Source organism: Natator depressus, chromosome 7 (genome assembly GCF_965152275.1).
Source record: "Natator depressus isolate rNatDep1 chromosome 7, rNatDep2.hap1, whole genome shotgun sequence".
In the NCBI taxonomy this organism is placed as follows: domain Eukaryota; kingdom Metazoa; phylum Chordata; order Testudines; family Cheloniidae; genus Natator; species Natator depressus.
This window is the reverse complement of record NC_134240.1, coordinates 73,374,056-73,400,502: the sequence shown is the minus strand read 5'-3', so window position 1 is coordinate 73,400,502 and position 26,447 is coordinate 73,374,056. Positions and strand designations below refer to the sequence as shown.

General features: G+C 39.7%; 1 protein-coding gene across 6 annotated transcripts in view; it reads right to left on the bottom strand.

Annotated features, from left to right (window-relative positions):
• GRID1 (glutamate ionotropic receptor delta type subunit 1) overlaps window positions 1-26,447 on the bottom strand; it is a 791,498-nt gene that overhangs the window by 5,645 nt on the left and 759,406 nt on the right. For 2 of the 6 annotated variants that reach the window (XM_074958777.1, XM_074958775.1), the window contains exons 14-16: window positions 23,341-23,507; window positions 21,334-21,574; window positions 10,347-10,382 (exon numbers count right to left, since the gene is read on the bottom strand). In XM_074958777.1, the coding sequence (XP_074814878.1) occupies window positions 10,347-10,382; window positions 21,334-21,574; window positions 23,341-23,507 (444 nt within the window). Of the gene's footprint in view, window positions 1-10,346; window positions 10,383-19,133; window positions 21,110-21,333; window positions 21,575-23,340; window positions 23,508-26,447 lie in introns of those variants that run through there. The other 4 variants (XM_074958778.1, XM_074958776.1, XM_074958779.1 and 1 more) reach the window with 3 other exon arrangements.

The window sequence follows — 26,447 nt, the reverse complement described above, 5'->3', positions numbered from 1 at the left end:
GTAGTCGCTTGACAGTCCTAATTCTAATACTTGCAACAAACAGGCTATGAGCTATTTGAAGAGCAAAAACAAAATTGTGACTAATGTAGAATTATGAATAAATTCTAAACTTCTGTGATCTTCTCACAAACAGAAATAGAGGTGAACGTCAACACATAAATTATTCCTTGTGATATATTCATCGTAGCTCTTTTAAGATATAAACATGAAAAGGCTACAGACAGGGCATTCTCAGTAGAGGAGATTCAATTCAGACATTTTAAGGCCAAGGAACTATTGTGATAATCTAGTCTGGAAATCACGTCTCCAACTGCTCTGAGAGTACGAGATTGGTTACCTTTTTGACATAGTGTATAACACATCTCTTTTGAAGGCTCTTTTCCGAAAGTGTGAATAGATAAGTCCTTGCATGTTTGCAACTCATTTGTTTTTAATTTGGCAGATGTTCACATTGATTTCAAGGAGGAAGGATCAGGCACAAGGTCATTTTTATATAGGTGCCCAGATTATTGTATAAATATAAATGAACACCCTTCTTTTCTGCCATTTCATTCACTCAAAAACTCTGAGAAATTCTGTGTTAGGTGTGAAATCCTGGCCCTATTGAAATCAATGGGAGTTTTGCCACTGGCTTCAGTGGGCCAGAATTTTGCCCTATGTCTCCATTCTAAAGTAAAAAATGTTTTGTGTGGAAAATTTAATGAAAACTGGTTCTGCCTCTTTGAGGGTGAGAAATGACACATTTTTCCTATTTTTTTAAGCTTTTTTTCTGCTCACTTTCTTTTTCCCTGCAGAAAAATAACTGAAAAACCAAGCTTCAAAATTGGCATGTGAAAAGTTATCAGTGAGGATGGGTGATTTGCCAATTTTTTAAAAAAACTTTAAGATAAAGTTATGAGCATTTAAGGTCATGAGCCTGAGCTGGCACAGCAGACAATTTCTGTAAATTATAACTAAGTTACGACTGGAGGACAGAGAGACTGGGCAAATATGTGCAGCTGGGGCCAAATTCTTGAAACAATCCCTATTCAGCAGTGCACTTAGACACATGCCTACGTCCCATTAAAATCAATGTTAAGCAAATACCTACATGCTTTACTGAATAGGGATGGATTTAAGCATGTGCTTAAGTGCTTTGCTAATTTGGGGTTGCAGAGAAGTGTGCTTTTTAAACTGCTCAGGACTCCAGCCAGCTCCTGCAGAGCTCTTAAATCCTCCAGCAAAGCATTCCTATACAACTCCTCAGCTTCCAAGCACAGCAGTCCAAGTCCTGTAGAATCTGAAGTTCCCCAAATCACAGCCCTGCTAAAAGCCCCAGCAAGACAGTGCTGCTTTCATGGAGAAACAAAGTTCCCCAAAACCACAGCCCCAATGAGGTTTAAGGAAAGTACAGGCTCCACTAATAAAGTCAACAGAACTTGTAAATTATAAGCGTAATCAGAACTAATTGCTGTCTCTTTTTTCTTTAAGGATTACCTAGGAAATTAAATAGAGAAAAATGAGTTAATGAAATAGTAATCTTATCATTCAAACAGTGAAAGCCAGGGAATGCAAAAGTTCAGATTCCAGGTGCTTTAATCCGGCCATTTTCCCTTTCTGTAATTCTTGTCAAATATGAAGCTTTTTGTATTACACTTTATATCTTTCTATGTTTACCATACAATGTACAGGCCGCATGGTGGGTTAACATTGCCACTGGATCCTTGACTTTTGCATCTCCTGATGCTTTGTGCTTTTAATTGTGCAATGCTAATGTAGTGTAGCAAAAGTCAAAAAGAGTCTTTGGGCCTATTTAATTCTATATTTGTACAGTGCCTCACAAAACAGTGACACAACCTGATTGGCCTCCGGGCACTATTGCAGTAAGGAAGATAATTAATAATAGTTAATAATTGCTGCTCAATAACTTTATTGAACTAATTATCTGAACTGAGGCTGTTCAGCAGAATTAATGGTATGGCTCATTGCAGGAGACAGTGTCTGAACAGATGTGAGTAAGCAACTCAGCTCCTGTCTGCGGCTTGCTATAATGATGCCATTACAAAGGGACTTTTAATCGGTTTCAGGCAGGATAAAGAGGCATAGGAGTCATCAGTTGTGCTGGGAAGAGCAAAGGACAGAGAAGCAGTTTGCCTGGAGATTTTGAACACAGAACTGTGTTGCACACTGGGACTTGAAGTCTGGTTACTAGTCTGGAAGCTTTGTTTCTGTTCTTCCCACATATTTCTGACTATCTCCACTCATTTCACTTCCAAAGGTGAATAAACCTCTCCAGACTTGACTGTTTGGAGGCTGGGTCATTGACATTACTGCAGATTTTTGCAGTTAATATGTATACGGTATATTCATTCATACTGTATATATTTATGTAATATCCAAACTGATGTATATTTCTATCAATGTATGTATTCCATAGGGATATGTGTATTATTTATATATAGCTGTGTCCATACTTACACACTATCAGATAAAATGTGTGTGCTCTCACACTTTTTTATTAAGTGCCATTAATGTCAACCATATAATGTCATTTTCTTTTACTCTCTCAATACATTCTCTTTCATTATTTTTATGACGATTATTATTACATTCCTTGAAGGTTATCTGAAGAGAATGATCAGTGAAATGGAGCAAAACACATATGTATATGGAGGATGAATATAAGTGCCTGTACTCCTCCTGATTGAGAAAAACAACTAACCACCCATTTCTGCTGGGTAAGCAAATTATCCTTCATAGAAGATTAGGGTTGGAAGAGACTCAGGAGGTCATCTAAGCCAACCCTCTGCTCAAAGCAGGATCAACCCTAACTAAATACTAATTTGAATTTCATTCTTTCCCCCAGTAAATTGAGCTAGAAGAGGGAAAGGGAAAGGCAGATTTCTGAAATATTTTAAGAAATTGATCATGAAAAACGGGTCCTGTGACTATGGCTATTGGTACCCTGACTGACAAAGTACACAGCTATGATGGCTCCTACAGAGAACTGAAGGCTGCCCTCAGGAAATTCCTTGAAACAACTAACCCTCTATGACAGCAACTACAATTAACTAAGACTCTCTACCCTGGATAACTTGGGTATCATTTTTATTTTTGAGAGAGATTGTGATCATTAACCACCATGTAATATAGTTTTAAGGAGTAATCAATACTCTTTATGTAGGTGTGCAGATATAAACAGTTTTTTTGTTTTGTTTTTTCAGTTTTTTTTTTTAATGAGTGTTTGGAGAGAGTTTGGACAAACATGGGAATTACCTTGGATACTTTTTGCTAATTGACATTAGCAGTGCCTCATTGACTTTCAGAGAGGAGTTGTTGAGTGAAGGATGTCTAGAAGGGTATCCAAGACCTTCTGAACACAGCTAAAAAAATGTCTAAGTTCTTAGCAGCATGGCTGAAGGCCGGAGATTCCTTGAGGGAGGGCTTTTAGGTGAGAATCTTTTCTTTAAGGAAACTAACACCTCTTCTTTATTCTCCTCAGACCTTATCAATGAGTTCGGTGGAATCCCCTTGACCAGGGAAAGTCACTACAGGTTAGTGAAGCTGTTTTGGACAAGTCAAAAGCAGATGAACCCAAGAAAGGTGAACGGTCAGGTGATGGATTACATAACTAATACTATGAAAAAGAATGCCTACACCAAACGTATGCCAGCAGAACCACACTGGACTGAAGGGTGGAGAGGAAGGTCCCTGAGTATCAAACAATAAAAATTTAGAAAAACAACATGCACATACCCTGAGGGACTATGATGGGTGTATTGACATCTCTAGGTCGCATGCAGCCATCTCTGCCTCGAGTATTAAAGTGATGTTAATGCAGTTCTTAATATACCTGAGGTATGCATGATCTGTTTATGGTAAAATTTTCTTAAGCCTGGTCTACAATAAAAAGTTAGGTTGACAGTTACATCACTCAGGGGTGTGAAAAACCCATACCCCCTGAGTGATGTAGTCAAGTCCATTTAACCCCTTGTGTAGACAGCGCTACATCAATGGAAGAATTTTTCTGTTGACCTAGCTACTGCCTCTCAGGGAAGTGGATTACCTCTGCCTGTGGAAGAACTGCAGCTGTGCTACTGTAGCATTTCAAGTGTAGACAGGCTCTCAATCATCATTCATGGACCAATTTCTCTCTCTCTCTCTCTATATATATATATATACACATATCTGAAATGTATGGAAGAATGCCACTTGAAATATATGGAAGAATGATACTTGAGGTTTGACCAAAAAGAATAAAATAAAAATATGAAACTTGCATTGTGTAAAAGAAATTTAATAAAAAACAAGCAAGGATGATTCTGTGGTCATGGCAGTGAACTCGGACTCATGACATCTGGCTTAAATCCCCATTTCTGTCACATTTCCTGTGTAACCTTGACCAAATCCCATGCCAATCTCTCTGTTCCTTAGCTGTAAAGCAGGGATGATAATATCCTTAGCTCACAAGGTCATGCTGAAAATAAAGGTATTAATGGTTGAGACACACTCAGAGTGATGGCACACACATACATATCCAGATAAGTGGAAAATGAACTCTGAGAAACTTTTAAGCCCTGCTGGACAGCCTGTTTAAAAAATACAAAAATCTTAGAGGCAGTTTTTCATGCTCTAGTATCCATAAGCTATACTACTGGTTCAACTCCAATTAGCCCACATTGAAATCAATATCCCCAACCAACTACAAAATTCCAGGTATTCTTTTTGTCAGACATGAACTTTTCAAGCATGTGGTTGCTGAGAAGTGAATGGAGGACAACCAATGTGTATAAAGTATGACAAATAGGAGAGTCATTTTGAAATCCTGAATTCACCACATTCACTATTACTTTTGACTTCATGTAATGCATTTGCAAAGCCATAAATCAATTTCATTCCATCAGGCTCAGAGAGAGGTAAAAAACGGAGCTAATAATTGGTCTGCTCAAAGAAAGAAACAGGAATGATATATATAATTCGGTATATTTTAAGGGGGGAAAAACCCTGATGTGTTATGTTATATGAGGCTAATACAAATAATAATTTAACTATAAATTAATTTCCACTCTCATTATTCTAGGGTTTCATTAGTCAGAAATATGTGATATGCAGACAGATGTGGAAACTGACACAGTGATGTATGTTTGCTGTCATTAATTTACCTCAGGTAAGTGACCTAGTCAAATAGCACTTAATGTTACATAAAATTTGCTGTGTTTTGCATGTATTCTGCTGGATGCTGATTTGAATACTGTTGTATCTTATTAAATCTGACTAGAGATGCACCTCAAGTCTGCCTTTATAAATAGACCAAGTTCTGCAATCAAACTTGTTGTGAGGATCCGCAGGTCCTGAACCTGGGCCCCCCCAGCCACTGCTGAAGCCATCCCACCACCCAGTGTCTCTACCAGTGACTGGAGCATTGGGAGCCCTCAGGCCTTACATTCCACTAAAGGTACCACCCGTAGGGACCTGACTGGAGGAGCTTCAGAATCCCTGATTGGGCCAGGTGCACTATTCAAGTTACAAAAACACAGGAAGTCGTCTGTGCCAAAAGGTGGATCCTGGCTTGAAGGCTGCTTCAGACCTTGCTGTGTATGCTACCTCACTCGTGGTCTCATCTCAGGTTCCTAACTTGGACCCCATCCTGTTCCTGGCTCCTGCCCTCAGCCTTATTCCAGTCCCTGAACCCTGTTGCCCTGTTTCTGACTGCTCTGGCTCTGACCCTAGAGTGCAGTTCTTTGGCTTCTGACTCAGCATTGACTCTTGGCTCCTGTTTCCTGTCTGATCCTGGCTTCAACTTTTGGCTCTGACACCTGGCTCCTGATTCAGACCTGCCTTGTGGTCTCTGGTTCCTGAACACAGAGGTGATCACCAAGTCAGACCACCCACGTCCTGGTTGCTGGTAGCAGTCTTCCACAATCTTCTGTTCATATAAGTGGAAACAATACTATGTATTTTAAAATAGTAATTAACTAAACAAGAAGACCTCAGTAAGACTGACATTGTCCACTGGACTCTGATCCAATTGAAAGGAAAAAGAAATTAGATGAGTTGGCAATGTAAAATTATTTTCAACACATGTGTCAACATCTTCACAGAACACAAAAGCTTCAGCTAAAGCTATTTGGTAGAGATGACCTGATTCATTGGTTTGGTTTGCTTAATTAAATAGAAGAAACAGTACACCTTCACATAAAAGAGAAATTGATATTACTCTTCACTTCTAACTGAAAGAAAATAGGAAAACATAATGAACAAAAGGATGCTGGCAAGAGCTGGTCAGTGCAATAGTCTTTTCTTTCAACTACATTTCCAGTTTTCAGAGTATCAGCCGTGTTAGTCTGTATCCGCAAAAAGAACAGGAGTACTTATGGCATCTTAGAGACTAACAGATTTATTTGAGCATAAACTTTCGTGGGCTAAAACCCACTTCATCAGATTCATGCAGTGGAAAATACAGTAGGAAGATATATGTATATATACACACACACACACAGAGAACATGAAACAATGGATGTTATCATAGACACTATAATGAGAGTGATCAGTTAAGGTGAGCTATTACCAGCAGGAGAGAAAAAAACAAACAAACAAAAAAACCCAACCTTTTCTGGTGATAATCAAGATGGGCCATTTCCAGCAGTTGACAAGAATGCGTGAGAAACAGTAGGGGGGAAAAAAACATGGGGAAATAGTTTTACTTTGTGTAATGACACATCCACTCCCAATCTTTATTCAAGCCTAATTTAATAGTGTCCAGTTTGCAAATTAATTCCAATTCACCAGTCTCTCATTGGAGTCTGTTTCTGAAGTTTTTTTGTTGTAATATTGCGACTTTTAGATCTGTAATCGAGTGGCCAAGGAGATTGAAGTGTTCTCTGACTGGTTTTTTGAATGTTATAATTCTTGACATCTGATTTGTGACCATTTATTCTTTTTACATAGAGACTGTTCGGTTTGGCCAATGCACATGGCAGAGGGGCATTGCTGGCACATGATGGTATATATCACATTGGTAGATGTGCAGGTGAAAGAGCCTCTGATAGTGTGGCTGATGTGATTAGGCCCTATGATGGTGTCCTCTGAATAGATATGTGGACACAGTTGGCAACAGGCTTTGTTGCAAGGATAGGTTCCTGGGTTAGTGTTTTTGTTGTGTGGTGTATGGTTGCTGGTGAGTATTTGCTTCAGGTTGGGGGGCTGTCTGTAAGCAAGGACTGGCCTGTCCAGATGATGAAGATGCAATCAATGTAGCACAAGTAGAGTAGGGACATTAGGGACAAAGCGGAGGAAGTGTTGTTCTAAGTCAGCCATAAAAATGTTGGCATACTGTGGGGTCATGTCCAAGAAACTCCCAGAAAAAGCACAAGAGCAAATCCGCACAAACACACCCCTAGAACTCTGAGCAGGAGTATTCTATCTGCTACCCAAGATCCATAAACCTGGAAATCCTGGACGCCCCATCGTCTCAGGCATTGGCACCCTGACAGCAGGATTGTCTGGCTATGTAGACTGCCTCCTGAGGCCCTACACTGCCTTTGAGACACCACTGACTTCCTGAGGAAACTACAATCAATCTGTGATCTTCCTGAAAACACCATCCTAGCCACTATGGATGTAAAAGCCGTCTACACCAACATTCCACACAAAGATGGACTACAAGCTGTCAGGAACAGTATCCCCGATAACGTCAGGCAAACCTGGTGGCTGAACTTGTGACTTTGTCCTCACCCATAACTATTTCACATTTGGGGACAATGTATACCTTCAAATCAGCGGCACTGCTATGGGAACCGCATGGCCCCACAGTATGCCAACATTTTTATGGCTGACTTAGAACAACGCTTCCTCAGCTCTCGTCCCCTAATGCCCCTACTCTACTTGCACTACATTGATGACATCTTCATCATCTGGACCCATGGAAAAGAAGCCCTTGAGGAATTCCACCATGATTTCAACAATTTCCATCCCACCATCAACCTCAGCCTGGACCAGTCCACACAAGAGATTCACTTCCTGGACACTACAGTGCTAATAAGCGATGGTCACATAAACACCACCCTATACTGGAAGCCTAATGACTGCTATACTTACCTACATGCCTCCAACTTTCATCCAAACCACACCACACAATCCATTGTCTACAGCATACAACCGCATTTCCTCCAACCCCTCAGACAGAGACAAACACCTACAAGATCTCTATCAAGCATTCTTACAACTACAATACCCACCTGCTGAAGTGAAGAAACAGATTGACAGAGCCAGAAGAGTACCCAGAAGTCACCTACTACAGGACAGGCCCGACAAAGAAAATAACAGAATGCCACTACCCATCACCTTCAGCCCCCAACTAAAACCTCTCCAACACATGATCAAGGATCTACAACCTATCCTGAAGGACGACCCATCACTCTCACAGATCTTGGGAGACAGGCCAGTCCTTGCTTACAGACAGCCCCCCAACCTGAAGCAAATACTCACCAGCAACCACACACCACACAACAGAACCACTAACCCAGGAACCTATCCTTGCAACAAAGCCTGTTGCCAACTGTGTCCATATCTATTCAGGGACACCATCATAGGGTCTAATCACATCAGCCACACTATCAGAGGCTCGTTCACCTGCACACCTACCAATGTGATATACACCATCATGTGCCAGCAATGCCCCTCTGCCATGTACATTGGCCAAACCGGACAGTCTCTATGTAAAAGCATAAATGGATACAAATCAGACGTCAAGAATTATAACATTCAAAAACCAATCGGAGAACACGTTAATCTCTTTGGTCACTCGATTACAGACCTAAAAGTCGCAATATTACAAAAAAACTTCAAAAACAGACTCCAATGAGAGACTGGTGAATTGGAATTAATTTGCAAACTGGACACCATTAAATTAGGCTTGAATAAAGACTGGGAGTGGATGTATCATTACACAAAGTAAAACTATTTCTCCATGTTTATTTTTCCTCCCTACTGTTTCTCACACATTCTTGTCAACTGCTGGAAATGGCCCATCTTGATTATCACTACAAAAGGTTGGGGTTTTTTTTTCTCTCCTGTTGGTAATAGCTCACCTTAACTGATCACTCTCATTATAGTGTGTATGATAACACCCATTGTTTCATGTTCTCTGTGTATATATATATATATCTTCCTACTGTATTTTCCACTGCATGCATTCGATGAAGTGGGTTTTAGCCCATGAAAGCTTATGCTCAAATAAATTTGTTAGTCTCTAAGGTGCCACAAGTACTCTTGTTGTTTTACATTTCCAGTGTTGACTCACACTCCTGTACCAAATTAATACAAATAATTTTAAAGAGAAATAAAGAGTTTAAGAGTTTAAAAAAACACATCCCAATAAGGTAGAATAGACATAATGTCTACACTACAAAAGCAAGTAATTTCATGACCTTACTTTGTGCAATCCATATCCCTCCCTTCCCCTTCCCACCTTGTCTGCTGCCATCTAGCCCTTTGTCATGAGGGCCTGGTCCTGAAGATTATTCATACAGTGTTTGTAGGATCAGTCCCATAAACTGTAAGTACCACACCAGATCTTCAACTGGTATAAATCAATGTAACGCCAAAAAGCCAATGAAGTTCTGCCAGTTGAAACCACTGAAGATCCAGCTCCATTTTTTATATTTGTCTCTATATCAACAAACATCCATATTGTATGGTGCTGTGTTAATAAACATGCAGAACATACAGTACATGTGGGAAGTACATCACAAACGAGGTGATTGCTGGTGAACATGCTAATGCCTCGTGGCCATTTGCAGAAGTTCAACACCACACCTCATTATCTAACTGCAGTAACTGTAGCATATTTGATGGTCTTTGTTGCTAATGGTAGAGTCAAACCCAAGAAAATGGAAGGAAGGAAGCCTCATAGCACTCATTTGTTACTGCTATAGAGGGCCTTTAAGCCACATGGTGAGGCAACCAGGCTTCTGAATCCTTATCAAACCTAATAAAAAAAGAATGATTGGGCATATGACACGTCCACAGGCTTCAAGAGGTTAAAATAAACAGCACAAAAGGAGGGTGCATGGAAGCATTTTCCAGCACAAGCAACAGGAATATGCAGCATCAAATGAGTAGTGTTTTATGAGCATGCCAATATCTTTTGAAATGGACTATTTGGGAGAGAGAGAGTTGCATGTTGAGAAAATAGCTACTATGTTCACATTATGTATACAGTAGCTATAGGCATTTGCAGCAATAGGAAGGTTAGGATCAAGGGGGCTTTCAGGAGGTGAAGATGAGAAAGTTAGCAAGGGCTAAACTGTGCAGGCACTTTCAACAATAAATCAAATGTTGGTATGTGTTTTTTTATAAAATCTCACCATAGTTCTGAGGCCCAACCTCACCTCATTGGCCATCTCCAGATAGGAAAGGGAAAGAAGAACAGGGAGAAAAAATGGATCAAAATAGTGAGGCTAATAGTGTACTTAATATTTTACTCTTTTTAATAAACATTTTCTGCCATATGTCTAACGTCGGTGTTTGTTTTGGCGACAGTATATCATATTCTAGCAAGATAGTCCCATTGCAGCCAGAGTCACATGCTACAATAAAGCCTATTTTTCATGAGGCATTACATAGACCATCTAAAACTGTAGTGTGATTAGATAGGTTGATTGGCTCTCTGTAACCCTTTCATCATTCTGATATTTAAAAAAAAATGAATTCACTAAGAGCCTGATCCAAAACACATTGAAATCAATTGGAGTCTTTCCATTGTCTTCAGGGGGCCTTGGGTCATGTCCTAAACCATTGGATGTTGACATATAAAGGGCTTGATTCAGCATTCTGTTAGGGCTGTACCTGTACATCCTGACTTGCACCAGTGAAGGAGCTGGCATAGCAGAGCCATGCTCTGTCATACCCCTTACCCTCTCCATCCTGTCCAGGCCCCACCGCTGAAACACCCCCTTTTGCCCGTTATGCTGGGAGCATTGAAGGCAGCTGGCAGAGGTCACAGAGGAGTCTCTTCCACCAGCTTTATGCCCATGGAGAGTTTCCCTGCATACGTGGAATACTTCACTAGCCATCTCAGAGTTCCTGTAAGTCACTTTGATCTTATCCAGTGCAAATCAATCTCAGTGAACTGGGCAATCTAGCCTAACGTCCATAGTGGTCTCCAATAAAAGCTAGATTTTCAAAAGTGCTCAGCACGCACCATCTGAAAACAGCTCCACTCCCATTTAGGCACCAACAGATTTTCAAAAAAGCTCAACACACTGAAAGTTGCAATGGGAGCTGCTGGGTGCTGAGCACTTCTCAAACTCTGGCCCTTATTTTAGTGCCTAAATGGGGGCTGAGCTCTTTCAGAAACGTGGCCACGTTGCAGGTGCTGAATTTGTGAAAATCAGGCCCTATATGTCAACTTTTACCAACAATTATGACATGTTAATATTTGAGATTCCTCAGTATTTCTCTGTGTTTAGGATAGGGAAAAATAACTTACCTCAGATACTGGAAAGTAAGTTGAGATCTATATAATTTTATAGTTTTATATAATTCTAAATATAATTATATACGGGTATAATACAATTATTCTTACTAGTGGTGATGCTTGTGAAATTTAATGGTCACAATAATAATAGAACTAGGAAATAATTTTGTTTTTTGGTGGGAGTGAGCTCTAGCTCTAAATATGTTGTTTTCAAAAACAACCTTTCGGGCCTGATTACTGTCTAAGTGGCTCTTAGTAATCTGCTGTCAATAGCTTTCAAAATACCGAAGGTATTTACGTTAAAAATGTGTTACACTATAACCTTTTTTTTTTTGCCAGAAAGTAATTATGCCCCGATCCAGCACAACACTGCAGCACATGCAGACCTTTCAGTACATGATTAATCCAGGCTGACTTCAAAGAATCTCCATCATTAAAGTTTATGGGAGCCTTTCCATTGATTTGAATGGAAGCAGAATCAAGACTCTACTCACGCACTTAAAATTAAGTATGTGCTTAAATGATTTGTTGGATCGAGGCCTCAGGCTTTACAAACCTCAATGTGGGGAAACACTGTTACATTTCATTTTTTAAATTCTGATTCAAATATATGTTTTAGTTATCATTGAACATTCACTGTCAAAACAATCAACTTGGAAATACCACTGTGAGCTGAGATAAAACATACCAAAAAAAAAAAAAAGGCCTTCAACGCACAGTGTCAGGAACCTAACTAGCTACAACCCCAAGTTCAGCAAGATACTTAAGCACATGCCAAACTTTAATCACATGATTAACCCCACTGACTTCAATGGGAACACACTGTAATTAAAGTTAAGCACATACTCAAGTTGCTTGCTGAACTGAGACTTTAAATGGTGTTGTTTCTAACAGCATGCCTCGCACTCCAAGGGGACTTGTTTTATGCTCACTTTTGTTCAGGGATATTTCTTTTCCTAAGAAACATGCTGCTAAATCATGTTCTAGTCTAGACTACCCCTCTAGGACTCTTTTATAGCAGGATTTCCTAATATGGTTTTCAGACAAGAAACTGCTGCCCCCAAAGGACAGGAAAACCTTAGTGGTACTGAGCTAGGAACAAACATATTTAAATATCACAGTAGCTGGCACAGTTCTGGTCCCAGTGTCAGCAAGCAAAAGAATGACATGTCATCCTCAAGTCACTTAGGGCCCAATCCAAAGACCATTGTGGTCAGTGGTGAGATTCCCATTGACTTCCATGGGCTTTTGATCAGCCCATTTGCTGTGACTAGGTATTGCAGAATATCTGGTTCTGCTCAGAAAAGAGGTGAGTTTTCAGACCATTTATATTGCAATTGTTCAAATAATCAGTAAGGAGTGTATTATGGCTGTTTAACTCATAATTTCTCAGTTTTTATCAATATCTGTACAAGGGAGAGTACAGATATTTTTTCTCTTCTTTTTGTCTGTACCTCCTCCCTCAAGCTTTGTGTTTTGTCATATAACAGCATGAAGCCTTGCAGCCTGGAGTGATTGATGGTTGCTTCTGAAACCTTATTGCTGGTTTAAAGCTGCTAGTTAAGTGAAGTTTGCCAGTTCTTATGTTCATAGTTAGTCCTGAACCTGTGTTTTCTGGGTGGCATTACAATGCACTATTTTGCCAATGTCTGTATTATTTAAATTTCCCCCTCAAAAAACTTTATTTATTCTTAGAAAAAGTAGAGTACAATACAGTTGTACAAACAAATGATCATTTATATGTAACTGAGCAAAAAATGTACAAAGATTTCAGACATGTCAAAATACATAAAAATAATTTAAAAAACAACATAAAATATAAAGAACATACAATGAAGGGAAAATAAAATGTCAGTTCAATGATCTTGTGTTTTCTTTCACCATCAGAAGTAACTGTCCCAAGGGGGAATCAAATAGTCAGAGAAAAAAGATAGCAGCAGAAAGAAGGCAAGTGGAGAAGAAAAGAAAGGTAAGAACAGGAAAGAATAAAGGAAGAGAAAAATTGGTGTAAGTATAAGAACCTTTAATAACCAAAAAGGTGGCTGACACCATACGGAAAATGTGCCAGGGCCTATGAAATAATATCTTGTTGGAGATCTGAGGCGAGGTAAACTTGATCCTGATTAGAGTTCTCAGCAGTAATCATCTTTGACCCATTATGATCATATTAATAATCTCATATTTCTATTTCCGAGATACAGTGGGTTTCAGGTTACCAATTCCAAAGAGAAAGACTAAAAAGCTAAAGCTGTAAGGGCAGATTTTTCGAGGTAGGTTAAAATAGGTGTGTCCTCATCCAGCAGAGATATATGATGCACTATAGGGAAACTTAAGGCAGAAGATATAAGGCTGCGCATCCCAGTCCAGAGAGATAGGTTGTTGTTTTTTGTTATCCCCTCTCCACAGACCAAATTATCTGTGACTATTTCAGGGCAATTTCATCACCTTCCTCAATCCTGCACAGTTAGAAAGTTTTGCAGAGTGATGACTTGTGGGGTTGCAATAGTATCTATTGAAGTTATTTTGTTGAAAACAGAGTGAAAGCAGTAATGATGACATGATGCTGTTACAAATATATGAATCAGTTAGTACAATTCTGTTCCTGCTGTGGACAGAGCATTAGATGTCGGCCTCCTTAATCTGAAAAATAGAGGAGAAGGAGAACACTGAGGACAGGAGAAAGAAAAAGACTGCTCGGTAGAATGATTTTACACTGGCTGATTAAAATGATGAGAAATTATAAACCAAGCAGCTTTAATTCACACTGTGATAGTTAAAGAATTGCAAATATATGGTATGAAAGATCCTTAGGGTCCTTAAAGGAGAGAGATGATGCAATATCTAACTGCAATTGAGTAAGATGAAAATGACGTAATTTCCTAGCTAGCAGGAAATTAAGGTTCCATGTACACCAGCATTATAACTGTGATTTGTGTCATGTTCCAGTCTCTTCAGATTAAATACATTTATGTTTTATAGTCCACTTCGTTCTAGATAAGGAACGATGGAAAGAGAAATTTGATGAGCAAGTTGTAATAGTGGCAAGATGTGGCTTAACGGCCAATGTGTCAATCTTATCTTCTATAAGTGATGCAATACATTTGAGTTCTTGGCAAAGGAATCATTCTGTAAATAGCTGAAGAAAGTCAATGATTAGTCTAAAGTTGCTAATTCTCCTTAATGTGAAGATGTCACATAATTTGTTTTCTGTGATTAGATTGCACACACAGAGAATTTTACAGGATTTCCATGGTTGACTTTTTTATTCTTCTCAGTTTCAAAGTTTTAGTTATTCTAGAGTGTAACATTTGATATGGAAAAAAGGGAGGCGGGGCTACAATGGTTTGATGACTTTGAGGATAGCACAAGAGAATTGTTCTTCTGGGGGGATAGCTGAGGGCAGAAAGACATAGCTGATAAAGTATCGATGGAGCCTGCTAAGTCTATTACAGTTAGCAGCCATGTTGGGTCATAATGGCAGTGAGCATTTGGAAACCATCTTTCAGACTGTCAAATAAATTGAAAAATAGCCAAGACTCAGTGTTGTGGGAAAGCCCTCACAAATTGACTGACCCAAATTATATTTGTTTGTTGAGCTTGTGAAAGACATGAGCAGCAATTGTACTAAAAAGTCACTGGACTTAGGATGCTCTGACCCTCTGTACCTCAAATTAGCACCCTGGAATCACCATATTCACCACTGTGATGATATTATGATATTTTTGTAGAAAATATACCTTCTGAGGTATCATTTCAAAAGTCCTGATCTGTTGAACATTAATATCCTTTTGATTGTATGTACTATCATTGTACGTGAAGTTATGAAGTATTGCTATATTTGTTACTGAAATACGTTGTGAAGTTGGGAACACCCACAACCAGCCTTTCAGTTACAACAAAGGAGTAGCCAGCAACAGCCAGACAGGGTCAGTGGCCCATCAACACCCATCAAGAAAAGAATCCACTATCCCAGAGACTTCTCAGAGAGATCACATATGCAATGGAGACTGCTTGACCGATGGCGACTGCCTGATCCCCATGTGACAGCAAGGATCTTTCCAGCAAGCTGGAAGACAGTATAAAAGAAGGAAAGTGATATCATCACTTGGCCTGTCTCCGCCCCTTCCACCCATCTCAACATCTGGGAACACATCTGGAAGACAAAAGCTTTGAACTAAGAAAGTTTGGTTCCTGGCTGAAAAGGGAGTTCAGTCTGTGTATTGGGGAACTGAAACCTGCTTGTGCCATCTGTCAGGGTGAGAAAAGCTGCTTGATTCAACTCTTGGTTAGACTAAAAGTTTAGGATTTAGCAAACATGTTTACTTTTTATTTTCTTAAGTTAACTATCTTTGACCATTATGCCTACCCCTTATAATCACTTAAAAGCTATCTTTCTGTATTTAATAAACATATTTTAATGTTGTATCCTTATAAGTGAGTTTGTGTAAAGTGCTTAGGAAATCTCAGCTCAGGTTACAAAGGCTGGTGCATGTCCACTTTCCTATGAAGAAGTGGTGAACTAAATAACGAAATTACACTGGTCAGGCTTCTGACCAGTGCAAGACAGTACAGTTCTGGGGTGCGAGGCTGGGGAGCTGGGGGGAATTGACTGCAGCCTCCCTGTTAATGGTTCATGAGTGACTGGGAAATCATTCATGTATCAAAGTTAGGGGTGTCCATGCCTGTGTATGTCTGTGTAAAGGGCAGTGCCTGTCAAGGGTTTGCTACTTGACATTAGCATCACAGTGTGAGGGCCAACCCAGGTTGGTGGGTTTGGAGGGCTCAGCAGTCCCAAAAGCCAGGTGGCACCCTGGGGACCCCGTCACAGAGATGCTATTCATTTTCTGAATTTCTTTTACTATGAGAGAGAGACTCTGTTTTCAATATATGTAAGTGATTAATTTATAACGTAGACCACATTGACAGACACACTTTAGAGGTCGGGGACCAATACATTACTTGCTCAGTTATTCAAAAGGGAACTAGTTTAAAGTCCAAAATGGTCATTAGTTTGGATTTTTCACTCATTTTACTGACTAAAAAGCTTCTAAAGACAATATTAGTATCCAAAATATTACATATAAACTATTGTGGATCAGTAAGAAACAGCCTAATATCACTGGTGCAAAATACACACTTCTGTTTAATGGGACAAGTTATGATGCATCCAAAGATTTGTGGAAGTGCTCTGATATTCATGACCAGGATAAGAGGACTGGCCACTGAAAATAATTGGAACAATACATTGCAGAAAATCTAGTCAAAGTTAGAAGAGATTGTCTATAAATTCTAGAAAATCTACTCACTGAAGGAAGATCAAATATAATTTCCCCAAAGTTAGAAGTAATCAAGGCCATTTAAATGTTTCTAAATGTCTTTTGAGCATTAATAGACTATAAATGTGCATCCTACTGGAAGATTCTGGCATTGTGGTGCAAATATAATTTTTTTCTAATATCATCATAGGCAAGTCTTCCTTTCCACAAACGAGTTTGTGTTACCAGTACATTAATTATTTATGTATGCTGTGTTGTAGCCATGTTGGTTCCCAGATATTAGAGAGACAAGGTGACCTGAAGAAGAGCTCTGTGAAAGCTCAAAAGCTTGTCCCTCTCACCAGCAGAAGTTGGTCCACTAAAAGATATTATTTCACCCACCTTCTCTCTATAATAATTTATACCATTTAAATATCTGAGTACTTGATTGCTCCAATGTACATGAAGAACAACAGGCTCACCTGACCCAGAAAACACCAATGTGATTCTAAGTGGAAGAGGAAAATGCTTTGAGGAACTGGCAAATATCAGTACTTCATCCTCAGCTGAAGTCAAGATAACACACAGCCTTTGGATCATGCTGGACTCGGTACTGACTCTAGAAGCACAAACTGCAACAGTTACTAAAAGTGATCTCTCCCCTCTCCAGGTAGCAAGAAGACTCCATCCATTGCTCTGGTGAATTAGCCAAAGTGGTTTGTGCACTTGTCACCTTTAGAATATTTCCCTCTTCCTGGGCCAAGATAAGAAGTTCACAAAGAAGCAGGAGTTGGTGTAGAGTTCCATCTACTGAGTGGATCATACCATTCATGTTATGCCAGTGCTTTTCAACAAGAACTGATTTAATCCTGGATTCACTACAAGTGTCTAGAACTGATTTACAAACCCATTAATGAGATAAGGTCATACTATCCGAAGGATTGCCTCTTTTGTTTGACAAGCCAGGGAAACTCATTGCCCAGTACCCTATGGCTAGCAGAGCCAAGTATAATCTTCAGGGAACCAGAGACTAACCCTCTTCAACTGCTCTGTTTTTCAAAAGGGATAGAGAATAGTCTAACTGAAAGTCCAAAGCGGTCATTAGTTTGGATTTTTCACTCTTTATTTTACTGGTTTAAAAGGAAGTACTTCTTCACACATAGCATAGTCAACCTGTGGAACTTGTTGCCTCTATATGTTGTGAAAGCCAAAACTAATACTGAATTCAAAAAAGAATTAGATACATTTATGGAGGATAAGTCCATCAGTGGCCATGCATGGGGGTCCCTAGGCCTCTGACTGCAAGATGCTGGGATTGGATGACAGGAGATGGATCACTTCATAATTGCCCTCTTCTGTTCATTACCACTGAAGCCTCTGGCAGTGGGCACTGTCAGAAGACAGGATACTGACCTAGCTGGACCATTGGTCTGACCCAGTATGACCATTTGTGTGTACTTATGCTCATATGAGACTCTGGAACACTCTTCCAAGGGTGATCCAGAAAAATCTAACTCTCACCATTTTCAGCTCACATTGCAAGTCACATGTCTTTGCCAAAGCCTTCCAAAAAGCAGAAGAGAAGAAAAATCCAGCAGTGTGTTCAAAGTTAGAAGCTGTTAATTAAACTACAGAATTGGATGGTATATTGACTGCACCAGTGGGACAGATTTCACTGTTTTCTGTAATCCATGTGTTTATACTTTATAGTGATTGGCACCATAGAAATGCTGATGATTATATGTAGATACCTGCATTGATAGCCTCAAACTTAGTCTTTCTGAAATCAACTCTACTAACAACTCCATTATCCTTCCTGTTTCCTACATCTGCAACCCTGGTGTCATATTTGACACCTCTTTCTCCTCCTCCCCCATATCCTGTCCCTTCATAACGCTGAAACACCTTTCTATTTAACATTATCAGAATATTCTCTTTTCACTATCCCAACTACTTGCACTTGCATCCTTGGTGGACATTTCTCACCTTGACTACAGGAACCTACACCTCTTCATCAATCCTATTTCTCACTTCATCTTCTAGTGCATCCAAAATGCTCCTTCTACCTAATCCATCTGGGCATTTATACAATAATGAGAAGTATGGTATCTGAGTGCCTGCTAAAGTCATCTTCCTCTCTGGTTGCTCTCACCTTTTTATGCCATCTCCTTGAACCACTTTACTGGCTTCCTGCATTTTATTTCATTAAATTCAAGCTCCTTGTATTCTTCTTAGGGCCTTACATAATCACTATTTTCATTTCCTTCTACCTCATGCCTGCTCCTTATACTTCTCCAAGACCTTTCATTACTGATTCCTTCATCTCCTTCTCCTATTCTCCACTTTGTACCTTCATCCATTCTGCCACCTGCATCTGGAAAAGTCTCCCACATTTTGTCCATGCAGTACCCTCTCTCTGCTAAAATTAAAACCAACTTCTTGCAGGACCACACCCTCCTTGTTCCCTTTCCCAGTCTCTCCACACACACCCTCACTTTCTTGACCTGTTCTCCTGTGTCTTGTCTTAGTTTAATTTGTCTTGTTTACCCCTACCCTGGAAGTGCTTTTGGCTCAGACTTGAAACCACTTACTCCCACACATCTGCTTATTCCCACAGATGAGTGATCTTCCTGGAGTAAAGCTGTACCATACATCCATCTGTTCTTTGAGTCTGCTGAAGTATTTTAGAGATTTTTATGTGGGGATGTTAAGACCCTGAGCATTCCAAGAAAGAAAGTTAAGGGCAGCCATAATTTAGAACAGTAAAAGCCTAAAGCATTGTATTTCTGATTCAGAAAAGTGGGATAGGGGAATGATGAAAGCTGTTAAGAATTCCAGTTAGACACAGAAAAAGAAAATAAGGTGAAGCAGGAGCAAAGGAAGCAGAACATTAAAGATAAGAGACATAGATCCTTCCCCAAGGAATGGGAAATAGAAATAAAATAGAGCTTGGGATATCTTGAATTAAATCACTGACTGACCTTATCTAACACTTACTTTACCTTTTCTGTTTTTGTCTCTGATTTTTTGGGTATATGCTCATTTAAGTCTGCAAAGATTTATGCATTGGACTCCCTGAGCATTGAAAGGAGAATACACCCAGAGTACATCACACCCAAATATGGCTAATATTAGTGGACTTTGAATAGTTACCACCTTTGTCCATGATCCTGTAAGGTATTCTGCAAAGGTGAGGAGGTCCCCCTGCATGGAGCTCCCTTACAGGGTATGGGCCTTATTGTGGAGTAGCCCTCCACAGTTCTAGTGGGGATGAGGTCTACAGTGTACTAAGGGAAAGGCTAAAGCCGTGCATCAAAAATATAAATGTATCTGTCTTTATAGGCAAAGCTATTTGTCCTCACTGTGTATGCTCTCCAAATGCTATACTGTGCTAAGCAAAATGGATACAAAATTTCCATTATCAAAAGGCTCCCTTTCAGCAATATACATCGTGGAGTTGTGTGCAAGTGACTTCACAGGTTTGTCCCACAAGCATGATATGGATGTTTATCACTGAACACTTTGCGGATGAATTAAAATGGGTGAAGAGGGAACACAGAGAATGGAATCTTAGTGACAAATATTTGATAACATTACAGACTGCAACATATATTTTCAGATTCCATATGCCACAATTGTTTATGTGTGGTAGGCGTGTCAATTATTGTAATACTCCTAGAAATTAAGATTGGAATTGATGGGCTTTGTATTCTTTTCCAGCAGTGATACAGCTTGCCTGTAACAAATATCTGTTCAAAATGTAAGAATCTGCAAGTGTCTCAATGTTTAAAAAATTCCCAGAGGTTAGCTTGTTAAACTTTTTAATTGATGCAAATAAATACATGCTTCATGCAAGATAGCTCTGCATATGGACTGTTTAGTCTACCATAATGTTACTATTAGTTAGTTTGTACTGTTGCAAGAAAATGTTTGCAAACAAGTCATTCCAAATGGTATTGTTCTAGGTAAAATATTTTATATGAAAGGCATTTGCTCAGAAAAGTCATTAATTTTTTTAAAGGTTCCAAAAATAAAGTTGTTAAACAGTGTTGGTGGCTGCCTAGCGTACTGTATTAACAATGGGATCATTAACTTTTAATCACTAAGTCACCTGCTCCAATTTGATCTAGATTGGTTGTAACCAAAAATTGTTGCCATCTGATGGCAGTTATGTTGAATGAGCTGGGTCACAGCCCACTAGACAAGGGTCCAAATCACAAAAACATCAGTTGGTGCCAATTAGTATCCTTGCTATCAGTCTTAGCAGAGAGGCCAAGGGCATGGTGTCTCAGCTACTCTCTTACCCCTAAAGCTGGTCTCTCCAGGTCAGGGTTGAGGCACATTGGTGGGACAACGTAGGGAAGTTTGCACTGCTGCTGCCCATGCTGTAACTGCTCTATAAATAAATAGAGGACTTTAGTCTCCAGGGCTGTCAATTTGGCACCTTCCATGAAAGTCACATTTAAAAAAAATCATAAACTTCATGAAATAATTTAGTATCTCCAATCAAAATAAAGTGAGTGTATTTGTACGAGAGCACCTAAAATCCCACAGCTTCCATTTGCTCTCTGTATTTTGTGTTTTCTACTCTTAATTGTGATAAGAATAAAAGTTATGGACCTCTTTTGGAGTTTCTTGATGACAACGGTTGCTGTTCCACCACAACTCCAGCGCTGCCACCAAACACGCAAGAAGAAGGCCTACTGCTAAAATGCAGAAGACGCCTGCAAAACTGTGAAGCTTCAGTGCCTTGCCATCTGTCTGTGCATTGGTGTGGCTGTTCAGGTCACAACGTCCCATCCGCGGCCACCATTTCTGTTTGAGTACATCCAAGTCTCCAGTGTCTTGTAATTCTAAGATCCTGCAGAAATTTTAAAACAGCCATTATTTCAGTTGATTTCTGTATATTGTGTATGCATTTATCAGCAACTCTGCAGCCCTGGAATCCTGATATTATGATTGGGCTGCAGAAATTATCTTTCAACAGAAATTCAGTGTTATTCAGTGGAATTCTGTCTTTAGGGCAGAGCATCTCCAGCAGGACTGGTGTAATGCTATGGTTGCAGGACTTTCTCGCTCTCTGTCCATAATAAATCAGTGAGGTAGATTTCCTGCATATCTAATATTCACTATACATTTTCCTTAAGCATTGAAGTGGTTGTGAGAGTGCCACTTTCACAAGCATAACTTTCAGTAAGTAACAAGTTTGATGAATATCTCCTAGTCAAATGTCATTTCATCCAAAACGCATCCCCGTGGGAAACTAGCTACTCTTTTATACCAAACTTCATACTGTATATTCCAGTCCAGAGCAGCCACAAGACTTCACAGATCAGCTTTAGAAATAAGTGTGACTTTAAAAACTGCTCTTAATCAGCAAAGCTTTAGCTAGGGCTTCACTTAAAATTTTGGCTTTGGTCAGATTTCCAGTAGATTATAATGGTTATTGAAGAAGAAACAGCTCATGGAAGATTCAACTCTCCCACCCATACATGGTCCATCATAATAATTTCAAATTATATTTGAATCAAGCATGCAACCATTTGCACAGTACTTAATACAAATTGGTTTAAGCAGCAATAGAGTTGCCTATTTCTGCTTTGAGCTACAGCAAATGCAGCTCATTCAAAAGTATTTTACTACAATGCTATTACTTTACTCTTGAAGTAGTGTGTTAACAATTACTAATTAATCATTGTTTCCCATTTGTGAAGTTCCCCTCTCTCCATGAATGATTCATTTTGGGTCTAGTTTGATAACTGCCTTTTCTATTTAATAACAAGCTTTCCTTTCGAGACAACTTTGTCTCTGGTTATCACGAGAATTCAGGCGGACTGCAGCTGGTGTTTTATCGCTTCCTAAAGAATAATGCACACAGACAGAAAGTTTGCCTTGGCTTTTTGCATGTAGCTCTGTGCTCAGCCACTTTCTACTAAGGCTGCATGTATCTACATCACCGGGCAGATGTTTGCTTTAGCATAAGGGGAAAGTATATATGTATACTTTTAAAAGACACTGATAGACTGGGATCACTGAATTGTGATAGACGCAGTAGAGTCACTATCTTTCTGAACCCATGCAATCACTCAATTACTATTATTTGCCTATTCTATAATGATACGTAATAGACAGCATTGCTTTTCTCATATGGATCAATTTCATCCCCACAAAGATGAAATTGTGGCTTTGACACAAGCCCTGAGTTTCACTGCCCCAAAAGCAGCCTGGGAAGCAGATTGTGACTCAGAGAGTTACAATCTCCTTCCCAGTTAACCCACTGCTCTGGGGAATGTATCAGGCACACCATGGGCTGCCCGGAGCGTTGGGAGCACAGCCAATGTTCCATGCATTTCCAGCTCCCTCCTACCTATCCCCTGACCACATGCACAGGAGAGGAAGTAGCAGCTCTGTTGAGGTTGCTCCCCACCCCTCTGCCCTACGCCCTAAAGGAAGAGAATTGGTTAGTCTCTAAGGTGCCACTAGTACTCCTTTCCTTAATTCAAACAACTGATTTCAAAAGATAGAGATTCATTTAATAAACACACATTGCCAAAGTTAATCAGCTGTGAACACAAGATTCGTTGTTGCAGAGAGGACTCCTATGAAATAAGCATGGTTTTGCATTACCTTTGGGAGAAGAGATCCCTGTAGGGGCTGCCATGCTGGAGTGCGATCCCATACCCTTTACTACTGATGCGGTTTCCAATGACGGTCACAGAACACTCATCGTCTGTCAAGGCTGCATATTCCACCACTGTTACATCCCACAAAAAAGCATAGTTGCCTTTCTTTGCCTGCAAATGCACCACAAATAGAACTAAATTATATAGTTGATCTAGGGCTTAAATGGGTCTTAAAGTCATGCTGAGCCTTTCATTGACCAGTGCTGGCATTTTGTTAGTTCATAACAACATTTTAGACCTCTCACATCTTCATACACTTCTAAAGCCACCACAACAGTTCCTCATCTACTTCACACCCACCTTCAAGCACTCCCATTGTTTCCATGAGCCAGACAGGTGCAGAAGGCTGGGTGCGAGACTTTTTGTGTGTGACATGACTAACTTCAGGCCTCACATGGGTCTGTTAAATAATTATAACTTAAAAGATATCACTTTAAATTATATTATTTGATATGGTTTCCCTAGGATTAGTGAAAGCATATTACTTCTTCCACTTCTACACAGTTACACACCTGGGTAGACACACTGTAAGCACTATGGTATATTCTAGCAGTCACAGTCACCAAAATGGTAGCTTACCAAAAGCAAAAAGAAAACCCTTTGAAAAGAGCTACTCTAATCTGCAACAAAAGGCAGGATACAATTTTTAGAGACCAATTTTCTCCCTTAGCACGGAAGAGTCACCAGATTCTCCTACTAGCTTTATTTGTGACCAATATTGACTTATTTTAGTGCACACCTATACAGCTGTCCTCAAATGTCAGCCTTAATTGGATTCAAACCAATGTCTGAGTGCACTGCGCATGATGAATGTAAATTACTTTACTTAACATAAGATGTAAGAAATGTCTCTGGATGGGGATTTTAATAAAAAAAAGTCTTTACTTTGCTTGGTTAAAGTAATAATTGATTTCCTAATGTATTTAAGTAATACGTTTTTTAAGTCTCTAGTGAACATACAAAGCACAGTGGAACAGATGGGCTGGAAAATCTAATGCAAATAAATGAGTAATCATAGATGCAGGCTTCCAAGACTTAATTTTTTTAAGTTTGGGTGATTTGTCTTTTCTCATCAAGTAAAAAAGAGTTGGCAAGGCAGGAAGCTGACATTCTACATATATTTGTTTACAAGATTAAATCCTCAAGCACCCTCAACTAGTGGCCTCATTTCTGACCATAAGCAGTTCCCAGTGGTTCTTTTCCATCTCCTTGTAAGTTCAGTCTTGAATTGACCTAGAAGACAAGACTCTCTCAGTTGTTTTATATCAGCTGCTGCCTGCTGGAGTCTGGGCTAGGAAATTAAACCCATTTCACTTTAGCATGCTTGGTGCTTAATGATCACAGTACACAGATCTCCTTGATGGCTATTCAAACAGAACAAGAAACCAAATGTGGGTGAGTGGCCCTCCAGTGACAAGAACCCAAACAACCAGAAAGGAAAAGAAACAGTTCTTGCTAATATTCACCCCAAACCAAAACACCCCAAACCAAGTCCCACTGTTCCCCCTCTTCTGGGTCAAGACACACAAAAATCCCAAAAGCCCCCTGGAAAGAGGGGCAGGAATCCCAAAGTCCCTTTCTTTAGGGTTTAAATAAACTGCATCAATTGTTTTTTGAAGGATTTCCTTGGCAGGCAGCTGGCTTCCTTCAGCATGGCTTGTGTGGCTTTCCAGCCATTCCCCAAAGGCAGCCCATGTCTTGTTCTTTCTCCTCCTCTTATATGTTCCAGGCTAGTTTCCTGGGACGCTGATGGACTCCAGCTACTTCTCATCTGCCCATATACTCCTACCTCTTAGCACATTATCTCAGGCCAGAAAATCAGCCCCAGACAAACAGTATATCCCATCACACCAAACAACTACAATAAGGCAGCAAAATAACAAATGCATATGTTCAGTAGGCTAAAATAATTCATTCATGTAACATGCTTTGAGAGGCTAGGATGACTCTTGCTGTATTAGTACAAAGTATTTTTATAGTCCCAAATACCACTTGGGCTAGTCAAATAGGAAGGACATGTGCCAGCATCGTGAAGTAAGCCAGAGAGTGACACATAATTATTAATTATTATTATTATTACTATTATTAAAAACAGTCCAGAAAATGCCAATTCCTAAAAAGGCATCTCTGAGGTATTACACCACACCAAAACAACCCCTCAACATATTAGTATGCCTGACATTTCATGCCCATCTGCTTACATTCCAAGTGGGCAGAGAGTTTGATGTGAATGGGGCAGGAATCAAGGACGAAGTTATCCCATATGGCTGGAAACATAAAAGTCTGTTTCTTCAAACATGTAGAGCCATCTATGTGTGTACTGAATGATCCTCTACCCACAGCCATTGGAGTTAGTTGCAAACCTGTTCATATCAGTCTCTGTCCTACCTGTGAATATGCTTGTCTCTTTCTTGACTGTTCCAATTTCATGTTAGCAGGAGTGTCCATTGTAGGACCATACTTCCATATCTGTGATCGATCTGACAGGATTTCTGGTTCAGGGCAATATGCATCTTTTAAAACCACGTCCACTATTGTACATAACAGCCTATTTGTGTATTCTTAAGCCTAAGCTCCATAATAAATAATGCACCTGCATTATAAAGATGCAATTCTGCTGCATATACGTAGAATTACACAAGAGGCCAGAAGGAACTGCTATGAAATCATTTGGTATCCCCCACACAGAATTTAGTCAAAGTGTGTAGAGCAATAAGGCTAGGGTGACCAGATAGCAATTGTGAAAAAATGGGATAGGGGGTGGGTAATAGGTGGGGGTAATAAGTGCATATATAAGAAAAAGTTCCCCCAAAAATGGGACTGTCCCTTTACAAATGGGACATCTGGTCACCCTAAATAAGGCAAAAAACAGGCTTAGTGCTAATGGAGAGATGGGACTCATAAGAGATGGACTCTGAGACAGGTTATGTCGGTCTTGTTTTCTTCTAGTTTTCACATCTGTATGTATTTGTTGCTTCAGAGTTGATCTGCAGACAGCTGTCTTGAGCTTCCAGTCTTCAGCAGGGGAGCAGAGCCAATTTCTATACTAGC